The 10,954-nt window shown below is 40.5% G+C and overlaps 1 protein-coding gene across 1 annotated transcript; it reads right to left on the bottom strand.

Annotated features, from left to right (window-relative positions):
* Positions 1 to 6: 6 nt before the first annotated feature.
* On the bottom strand, positions 7 to 576 carry LOC108976575 (the record flags this gene model as incomplete). Its single annotated transcript, XM_018945778.1, has 1 exon — positions 7 to 576. A coding segment is annotated over exon 1 (570 nt), but the record flags the coding sequence as incomplete, so codon positions are not given.
* Between the last annotated feature and the right edge of the window lie 10,378 nt (positions 577 to 10,954).

Genomic DNA, 10,954 nt, shown 5'->3' on the forward strand with positions numbered 1-10,954 from the left:
AGTCACAATGGCATCACCAGAGGCAAGAACTCGACGTTGATTGTCGGCGTCTTTCTCTTCGTCACCGAACAAATTTTCGCCGCTCAGTTCCGAAGCGACAAAGTCAACTTCAGAGAAAATTTGCAGGTTGAACGGGTAGATGCCAGTTATTCGGAAGCCGGATTTGATGGTTTTCGGCGTTAACATAACATCGAGGCACTGATCGACAAGGAGCGGCACATGATGCAGATCGAAAGTGACACCAATGTTGGACTTTTTCCATGCATCATGCTTCACGGTCRTYATGCCTTTAAATGGTGCAAATACCGCAACATCTAGTGGCTGCTTTTTGTGCGTGCATTTTTTCGGAAAACACAGCAACRTGATGCCATGATCCAACGCCAAATCTATCGCCTCGATCGATAAATGCGAACCGTGGTTGTCCAGCAGCACCATGGTTGGCGAATCGGCATTAGCATCGGTGCGCTTGATGAAATGACGCATGAATTGAGGGAATACGTCAGAGTTCATGTAACCAGAACCGTTCGCAACACCAACAGCGCCATGACTCGCATGAGTCATAAAAATCTCTTTCATGTTGATAAAACGCTGACGGCCAAAGCCAAAGACACATTGGTGTCTTTTTCGGCAGATGTTGATGAGCCGACCTGCTTTTGTCCTTTGCGCGCGATGGTTTTGACAGGTCTGGTTGGCACGGTCGGGCACCCGGTTTCATCCATGTTCCATATTCGGTGAGGTTCAAACAGCGTCTTACCGAGAACGGATGAAAAGTTGGCAAAGAATKCATCGACATTCTCTTTGTTGAATCGCTTCGCACGGYTCTGGCTTACTTGCTCTGGTGTTCGCAGTGACAAATTTTTGTTTCATGAACGCCACCTGCCAATCCTTACTCGCCTGTTGATTGACGTTCCATGACTAAAAAAAATTTTTCGGAACACGAAACTATCAGGAAATGTTGAAAAACTATTGTGTTGTTGAAATTCTGCACGAAAAATCACTTATACATGTCCAATATACGAAGTTAGCATGTCATCATGTAGCCCGATATTCCCCGTAATAAGTGCCCCGAGATTCCCCAAACGCTCATATTTGCAAAATGGCGGTGGATAATGAACACAATGTAAATTCGTGCAAAATTTCTTTTGTGTGTCGAAGGATAAAGGCTCAACTAATATTATAAACATATTTACCTGGATGAATTTATYGGAAAATGTGAAAAAAATYAACTGTACACAGAGTTGAAAAAAAACTTTCGGAGTGTCGAATTTCTTTTTGTTGTCGCAGAGAGGTTATAACACGTGTTCACAGCTTGAGTGCTATATAGAAACTGAGCTTAGTATGAGACGAGCCGATGACAGTTGGTTGCAGCTGTCAACCTATACTAGGGAAAAAAATATCGCGCTGGCCCGGGATTCCCCATGTGCCCAACATTCCCCACCTTCCCCTAGCTGGAAACTACAAATTTAATTTTGAAGAATTCTCGCAAGATTCCTCAGGTCTAACAGCTCTTACACCAGGCCACTTTCTCAAAGGAGCACCCATTCTCGCTTTCCTTACTAAATAGATGGGAAAGAATCAAAATTCTCCATCATGATTTCAGCCGCCAATGGAAGGAGGAGTATATAAAGGACCTTCACAAAAGGTACCGCTGGAAAACTCCCGAAAAGGCGCCAAAGCTTGGAAATTTTGTCCTAATGACTTTCTCCCCCCTACAGATTGGCGGCTTGGTCGCATAGAGAAGCTACATCACGGCTGCGACGGTCACATACGAGTAGTTGACCTCCGTACTCAAAATGGAACTCCAACGAGACCGCTCGTTAAACTCTGCTTCTTACCAACCGCAGATAATAATGAAAATGCACATCATAAACAATTCTTACACTAATACTGACACGCAGAAATTGAAAAATCCGCCTGATAACTAAAACCGAAATCAATCGCACATATGATAAATCATAAAGATACTACAAAATAATGGGTAGATTACTGAATTCTGACGAGCCAAATAAAGTTGGTTAAAAATCGCACAATTTCATAATATATAGAAATGAGTTGCAACTAAATACGACTTTTTCTCCATACAGGCAAACATGGATTCAGAAAACAAGTCTACTCCAACGCCAACACTGCGATCGGCCATCAGTGTGTCCCGTCCTGGGGTTGTCCCAACAGCGACGCCCCGTACTATCACCGCAACAGCCCCGTCAACTGCATCTCGGAATGGCACACGAGCACCTGTAACCACACCGTCATCACCAGCGGAGCCCCATCGCATACGATGCCCCCTTTGTCGCCGCCCCCACCGACTGCAACATTGTGGACTTTTCAAGGGCATGTCACCCATCCAGCGGCAGCAGGTAGCACAGGCGCATGGGCATTGTCACAATTGTCTGGCACACACGCACGCTACTCAGGATTGTGACTCTGGGGCTTTGTGCCAAACGTGTGGCAGGCAGCATCACACGCCCAAGACGTGAGGTTGGTCGGCCACCTGACACTCGCAGACCGCAGCAAACAAACCGTGTGGCACGACGACGAAGACCGGTACCACCCCCTGAGTCCCRTCTATGGCGTCCACGAAACGCAGCACCCACCAGGTGCCATCGGAAAAGGCCACACTACCGGCGCATGTCCGGACTTAGCAACGTTGTGGCAACGTTGCAACAACTCCAGCGATTGCTATGCGGAACGTTCGCCTAGGGGGGCCGGTATGGCTAAATGAGTTAAGCTCCCCGCCCTCATACACAACAGTGACATACTCACCACACTTGGAGACGACACTCATCGACATCGGAGACAAATCATCTTGACACATCAGTTGTTCATCCAATCATCTTAATTTCGATTTTTCCATATACTTGGTACAACCTTGACTGGTATCCGACCAGGGAGATTTTTCTATTAAACTTGTATTTGAAACACTGTGTAAAGCTTTTGCATATAAATACCCCAAAGAATTAAAAGGAAATTTTTGGCCATAACACAAAACAAAAATTTTTTATGCCGAAGTGGGCGCTAAGGTGTAAGTGCTAAGTTAATTGTCTACATAAGTAAGTGGTAAAATAACTACTAACCATTCGTATATTCATAGAATTCTAATTCTAAACATATTTGTTAGTAACCTTATGTATCTGTGTCTATAACTTTATTTTGTTCTTCTTTAGTATATAGTTAAACCGTTGACTTTGATGGATTTCTTGAGCACTTTTATTTAGAAAATTTTGCACGAATATCATATTAATCGCATTGGAGACTTATGAATTAAATTCTGTTTGTATTTTTTTCATATGATGTTAAAACTTCTATTACACAATACACTTTAATATAAAGTGGATAACTGTAAGGAAATATAATAATACAAATAGACATATTAATACATAGTTATTGAGGTAACACCCGCAGACTGTTAAAAAATTTCTATTGCGGTACCTTTAATATGTCAAACAGAATAGCTGAGCTTTATAAAAAACGTACTTTAAAGGAATATAGAAATGCAATATTTTGGTTGCAAAGTTTCTGGAATTTCCTCTTTGAAATTTCTCTCACGATTCGTATGTATCTCACTAACTATCCCGTAGGTATTCCTTTTTGTTAATTTTATAAATTTGCCCTGTTTGCACTCACTTGTATTAGAATTGTGAAACGCCCCGGTTATAACCCTACCTACCTTTTGATATAACAAATGTGCCATTCTTTTCATAAATTTTTATTATAAATTGAATGGTACAATATGATCGTAAGTTTTATTAAGCCTGACGCTCCATATGGAGATGGCATGATCAAATGAATAGCATATAACGAGGTTTTTTAGAAAACTATTTAATTGAATGGAATATTAACAAGTAAGAATAGGCCAAGTTTGAGTGCAATCGGCAATTTTATAATTTTGCAACTGCAAGAATCAAGGCAAAAAAGTCAACCAGAGGATCGGAATCTAAGCAATTTTATACAGACATACATATACTCTATATAACTCATATACCTACCGAAAAATTCAGTATAAGATTTGTTAGAAAACGAAAATCATTATATGGGAGTTGGGGTAATATCCACCCGATTTTGTCTACTAACTATTGTCATGCACACTTTAAACGAATTATTAGTGTGAAATTTTATCCCGTTATATTCATAACTTMTTGATTTGTGTAGTAGGAAGTGAAAGAATCAAATGGGATTTAAAACTATGTTATATGGGAAGTCGCCCATTTTCACACTTTGACAGAAATATGAGTGAAATGCTAAGAACTAAATTTAGTCAAAATCGGTTAGTCGGGTCTCGAGATATGTGATTTCACCAAATGCTACGCCCATTTTCTAATTTTTATCACATACGGGGAGTGAGCGATTGTAGCTGTAGTTAGTTAACTGCATACCAGGTTGTTCAATAAGCTTTGGTGTTTGATAAGAAAAAAACAATTTTATTATTCAAAATACTCTTTATTATTTAGTAAAATATCCCTGAACATTAATACACTTGCTCCAACGATCCTCCAATCTGTGGATCCCATCCCAGAAGTGAGAATACAGACGGTCTGCAAAATACGATTCAACAGCCGTTATGACCTCTTCATTCGATGAAAAACGCTTGCCACGTATACATTTTTTGAGTTCTGGAAACAAATGGAAATCACTGGGGGCCAAATCTGGTGAATACGGTGGATGCTCCAACAATTCGAACTTTAATTCATGAGATTTAACCATTGTCAAAATGCAATTGTGGCACGGTGCATTTTCCTGATTAAAAAGGATTTTTCTTCTCCAATCCGGGTCTTCTTCACGAATTTTTTTCTTCAACTGGTGCAAAAGGTTGTAATAACATTCGTAATTAATTGTTTTACCAGATAGCAAGTAATCCACAAACAAAGTTCCTCTTGCATCCCAGAAAATTGACGCCATAACCTTCTTTTCCGATTTGCGGACACGAATCCATTTCGAAGCCGATCAACCAGGTTCACACCACTCTTTAGTTTGGTTCACACCACCTCTTGTTTGAATCGACGCTCAAAATTAACTTTATCTTTTTTAAAACGCTACAAAAAGCTTTCCACTTCTCAGAGGACTGACATATAAATGCAGTCAAACTTTGCACTGTTAAACTACCACCGGTAACAATGGAAAAAACACGTGTTCAGAGACTTCTATTGATTCCGTCCACATCGAACAATACGGACTGACGTCATTTTGAAATTTTATCGGTAGGCTCAGAAGTACCCATGACCGCTTAATACTGGGGTCAGGTGGAAAGTACTTGTTACTGTTATTGCTGTGAGTCTATACACAGCATTTATTGGTTTGGCATACGCTTTTATGTTTAGTGCCTGTATCCATACTGGAGCTGCTTATAGTATAGCTGAGCTCATCGCTTTTGCGATTAAAAGTCGGTGGCTGGAGCCTCTATTTGCCATCTTTCTTGATAAGGCATTATAAATGTATTTTCCTTTGTTTACCACGTTTGCAAAGTGCTGCTTGAATTTCACTTTAGTGTACAATTTTGCCCCTAAATACTTAAACTGTGGGTGTTAAGTAGTCACGTACTCCTCTTTACTGAGAGTTTTTTTTTTTTCAATTTCCCTGGTGCTTATGTGCTTAGCCAGTTCCAAAGTTATGAAAGAAACCCATTAGCGCAGACCATTTATGAATTTATTACTTTTATTTTGGAGGTCATCGRCTTGTTTAGCTACTGCTACAACTAAAAGTTCGTCCGCGTATGCGATTAGCTTAACATTTTTTGTTGTGGAATTCTTAGCACCCTATCACACACGATTTTCCATAAGAGAGGACCTAACACGGAACCTGGCATAGATCAGCCTTCTACATATTTTCAAAATAAATCGTAGCGATATTTATGCGGTATTGAGAGGCGCGTGTTTCATATAAGGCTTCAAATATGTTTGTCCATTTAGCAGAGTGATCAGCGCACAATATTTTTTTGTACCACCTTCCATCTTTTGCCATTTACTGCACTTTTCCCAGTGTCTACAACTTCTTTGATTGCATCGATAGGGGACTTTTGTTTTCTGAAGCCGTATTGTTTCTGATAGTCCGCCGGCTTCCTGGATTGCAAACTCCAAGTGGATTTTTATTATGGTTTCATACAGTTTTCCAATGTGTCGAGCATACACAGAGGTCGATACGAAGATGCATCTGCTTTTCAGAGATAATTCGAGAAGGAAGTCTCCAAATTCTATTTTTGGCTTCTCTGCAACAAGATGTGAATGATTGTCTGCTGAAAGACCATATTGCAGCTTTGCCACTTAAATCTGTGATCCAAGTACTTTCCGAACGTTGGGAATATTGCTCACCCAGTAAGGCGACATCAATGTTGCTTTCTGTTATGGTGTTTTGCAACAGAGCTTGTGCTGCCGCGCAGTGATTTAAGTTCTGCTGCAAAATTTTAATATTGTCTTTAGCAACTCCAAGTATTTAGGGCAACTCGCACTCAGAACTGAGTGTTCTCCTTTGCACAGCATGCAATTCGTTGTATTAGTGCATACTTTTGATACATGTCCCGAGCTTCCAAATGGTGTGCAAAGAGATCACCTGTCGATAAAGCTGCAACATTTACGCGACATGGGGCTTGGATGGAAACATCACCCGATCTTTACTTTGCCTAATTTAAGGGCAGTCTTAGCATCTTGAGCGCGGGGTCATATTAGGGCTATTTGAGTGCTGCTTCTTGTCTTTCGCATATTTCTGATATTTGCTGGCCATATGCTCTGAAAACCGCACTCTTTTTGTATCGCGTCGCAAATTACTTCGCGGATGGTCATCTCGTTCAAGTCCTTCACATTATAGTGACGTTGTGCGGTTGTATTACAGCCATTTCTCCAACCAGTCCCTCTGGAGCGCTCTCTAACGTGTCGGCTCTCTTGTCTTCTTGGTGTTTTAATCCTAGTAGCAAATCTCCTTTGAGTGATTTCCTCATGTGGCTTACGTTTGCGTCCATTTCCTCAAGGCCACTATGTCTTGAAAATATCCGCAAATGATCCTCCGTCCTTTTTGGTTATAATAATAGCGTCTGGTTTCGTACGCATTCTTTTTTCAGCTTCCTCCTTTTTACTACTTTCACCCATCTTTCAGATGCGGGCTTTCGGTACAATCTTAATGACTTCACTATATAATGGCTGCGCTTTATCGTTCGCGTTTTTTGGTTGGTGGTAAGTAACCTGATAATTCACGTATCCTCTTTGGCGTGTGCCTTTCTCTGTGGATAGGGGATACTTGCGACGCTTTTGCTACCATAGCTCTTTTCAGCAGATTCCCTGGATTTTCAGCCTTCTAATACAGGATTGTTAAAAGCTTAAGAGGTCGCGCAAAGCTTGATTAATTTGTCTCTGGCCAGACATCATAGTTGGAAGCTACTTGATTTTTGTGCCCAATTTACAAAAAATATTAGCAGTTTCACTGTTCAGCACTTGCTCAGATTTTTCGCCTTTGTTATGTTGGTCGGCATTTTCAATTTTTCTATCGATCCGGCAGCGGTGGTCTTCTCATTTTTGCCTTTCAGAGGTGTTCTTAAAATTTTTGAATTCCGCCGAAAAGGATTTTGTGGTTTACCTAYCAATGGGTAKGTTCAGTCCTTTGTTCTAAAACCTTAGTGGCTTTTTTTAATGGCTGGCAATGAGGTAAACAAAGGTGAAAAAGGAGAAACAGGAGAAACAGTTTATCGAACAAAGCAAAACTGCACGTTTTGATTCGCTGTTATATGGGGAAAAATATAATTTRAGTTTTATTTTATGTTTTTTACCACGAAAAGAGGCAAGTAAGTAAAAATAAAATTTTGAATACAAAACAGATTTTACTTATATGTTTGCTTAGTTCAGTATCCAAATTAAATGGGCCAGTCCCCCGGTAAGTCTGTAAATAAACTACGCCGCTTTCCTCCTTTGATGTTGGACGCCTTGTTGTGGGGAAGGGGCTTAAGTTATAGTAAAGTGTGCATCCCTAAGGAAACGCACTCTACTCTTACGAACTAAGGGGGACCAAACCTTAACAAAACTAACCAACAACAACAACTACAACCAATTTGATGACAATAGTAGCGACTAAAAGAACTGATATGACATATAATATATCCTATAACTAGTTGRTAAGGCAGAAACAAAGCGCCGCACAAACATAGTAGAGGAATAAGAAAACTTCCTGAAATGGAAGCAATCCGARCCTCAGGAGGAGAGCAAACACGCGAGCAATTCCCAAAAAAGGAATCGTTGTATTACAGAACTGCAAGGAACTGTGACAGAAAAAACCTAGGCGGAGTGAAGGGGAACATAGCAGCTCAACAATGGTAAGATGTTTCTGCGATATAGCCAGAGATAGCCTACAAGTGCCCATCATAGATAATAGAAATTCCTCCTCCCCTAGAACAATTCAGAACGGATGGGTGGATCGACCTCAGATTGTCGAGTATGGTGCTAAGCTTTGTACTCGATAATCCTGCGGGTTTTCCCCGGAGTTTGACTCCTCTGAAACCCTTAAGGATTACAAGGTCATCAAGTGCGCCAACCAGGTTTCTCTACATTTCTTGACGGGTAGTGTTGCTAAAATCAGCAACGCCTTTAGAGCCGGGCGAAAAACTCCTCAGGTGCATCAAGCTGCAGAACAAAACTATACCTGGTATAGATGAGTGGCAGCAGATTAAGGAGAAAAAACCTAATAAAGCAAGCAGGCCAATTCCGGTGGCCATTTCCGATGAGTCCATAGAGGATCTTAAGAAGACTAAGAAATTAGCTTCTGAATTCGCAAGGCCTGGATAAAAACCTTCCAAGGCGACTGAGCGGCTGACGAAGACGGCACGGAAGAGGTCGATGACGCCAGCCAGCTGCTAATGAATGTGAACATCGAAGAAACCTGAGATGCCCAATAACCTAAAAGGCGTACAGATTAACCTGCAGCACTCGAAGTGTGCTACACCAATCTGACAACCCTTATAAACGAAAGGGGCATCGACAAAAGTCTAATACAGGAGTCCTGGGTTATTGAAGACACCATCAAAAGGCTAAATAACAGTAACTATTACATTTTTCAACCTAGGGCATGCATTCTTATCAATAGAAGTATAAATACAATTATTTGTCCTAATAACAGCACAACAGATATCACAGTGGTAAAGGTGACCCATGACGGCATAAAACGGGCACCACTTACAAGACTAATAGAGGACAACAGAAAGGAAGATGTCCTAATAGGGTGTGATGCAAACCCAAAGCACACTGTATGGGATAGCTCCAGTATAAACACCAGAGGTGAGTCTCTTTTACAGTATATTCTGAATAGAAATCTAAGTATATGCAAAAACAGCAATAAGCCAACCTTTATTTTCCCAAGCTCTGATAGGTTTCCGGGGTGGGAGGAAGTGCTAGAGGGTATCCGATGGGCCTTTCACGTCGGATTACTCCTGGATACTCTTCACCATCTGCGAGAAATACAGTACTTCCCTTTCAATAAATCCACACTGCTATCAGTTCTGAAAAAAAGAAAGTCTCTTCCTTGGTGGATATCATGAAAAGATATAAAAAAGCAGTCAGCAGTAAAAAGCTAAAAACGACTCATGGCGATCGTTCTGCAAATCGATAGAAAGTCGCAGAGAGACCGCAAGGATGAGCAAAATGCTATCCAAAGAGTGATTGGACCTCCTCGGCAAAAAGGTCTCTGGAGGTACTTATTACAACGCACTTTCTGGGGAGTCAGCAAACACCTTTAAACTCAGGTGATTACAGAGGCCAGATAGTAGACAAAAGCAAAATAAAATATGCCATAAATAGTTTTGCACCATTTAAAGTGGCAGGTCCTAACGGTGTTATAATCATAATGATGCAAAAGTTGGTAGAACCAATGGTTGAAATGATTGAAGCTACAAAGCTAGCATTCAACTACCTTACATCCCAAGAAGTTGGAAAATAATTAATGTAGAGTTCCTTCCAAAACCAGGCAGAAGAAAACATGATAATGCCAAGGATTTTAGACCTATAATCTACTCTATGTGAAAGAACTAGAAAGGCAAAAGAGGCTTACATTTAAGAACAATAAATGCGGATAAGTTATCGAAACTGCTCTTCACGAGATGATAAGTGTAATTGAAAAACCACTAAACTACAATAATATAGAAATAAATGCGATAATTAATTCTCTGACACATGGTCGTATAGATGACAATGTGTGTAGATGGATACTATCGATGCTTGAGAATAGAAAAATTATACTCGTAGCATCAAACGGTGATACAACACGAAGAAGTTATATGAGTAGAGGATGCCTCAAGKAGAGGTTCTCTCCCCGCTTTTATGGGTTGTAGCGCTAAACGAAATACCACTCCAATTAAACAATGGAGGAGTGAAAGCAGTAGCATATGCAAACGATAGAGTATTGTTGGTATCAGGCATGTTTCCTTCAACAGTAAGCGAGATTATGGAAACAGCACTACGAAAGTTAAACTTATGGGACTAGGTGTTAACCCAAACAAAACAGAATTCATGCTATTCACAAGCAAAACCAAAACCCCTCAGTTTCAGCTTCCGGTACTAAACGGTACAACACTCTCTCTATCCCCTACATCTAAATACTTGGGCGTGGACATTGCCACCAAAATGTCCTTGAAAATAAATATAAAAAAAAAATAATAAATAAAGCATATGTGACCTACTATACTTGAGAATCGTCAGCAAGAATTGAAACCTTCAACCTAGTATAATCATGCGGATGTATACGGCTGTCATAAAACCTACACTGAGGTATGCAGTTTTGGTATGGGGGCACCGCTAAACAAACAATACAACTGTAGAAAAGTAAATGGAATACAAAGAGCAGCATGTGCAGGTGTTACTGATGCAATCAAGTTAAGTCCGACTTACGCGCTCAATGTGGTCCTGCATCAACTACCCATAGACATCTTTATTCACAAAACAGTAGCATTTTCAGCTATAAGAATAAAATAATTGGGTGGTTGGAATCAGCA

Source organism: Bactrocera latifrons, unplaced genomic scaffold, assembly GCF_001853355.1.
Source record: "Bactrocera latifrons isolate USDA-ARS-PBARC rearing strain unplaced genomic scaffold, ASM185335v1 scaffold_781, whole genome shotgun sequence".
Classification (NCBI taxonomy): domain Eukaryota; kingdom Metazoa; phylum Arthropoda; class Insecta; order Diptera; family Tephritidae; genus Bactrocera; species Bactrocera latifrons.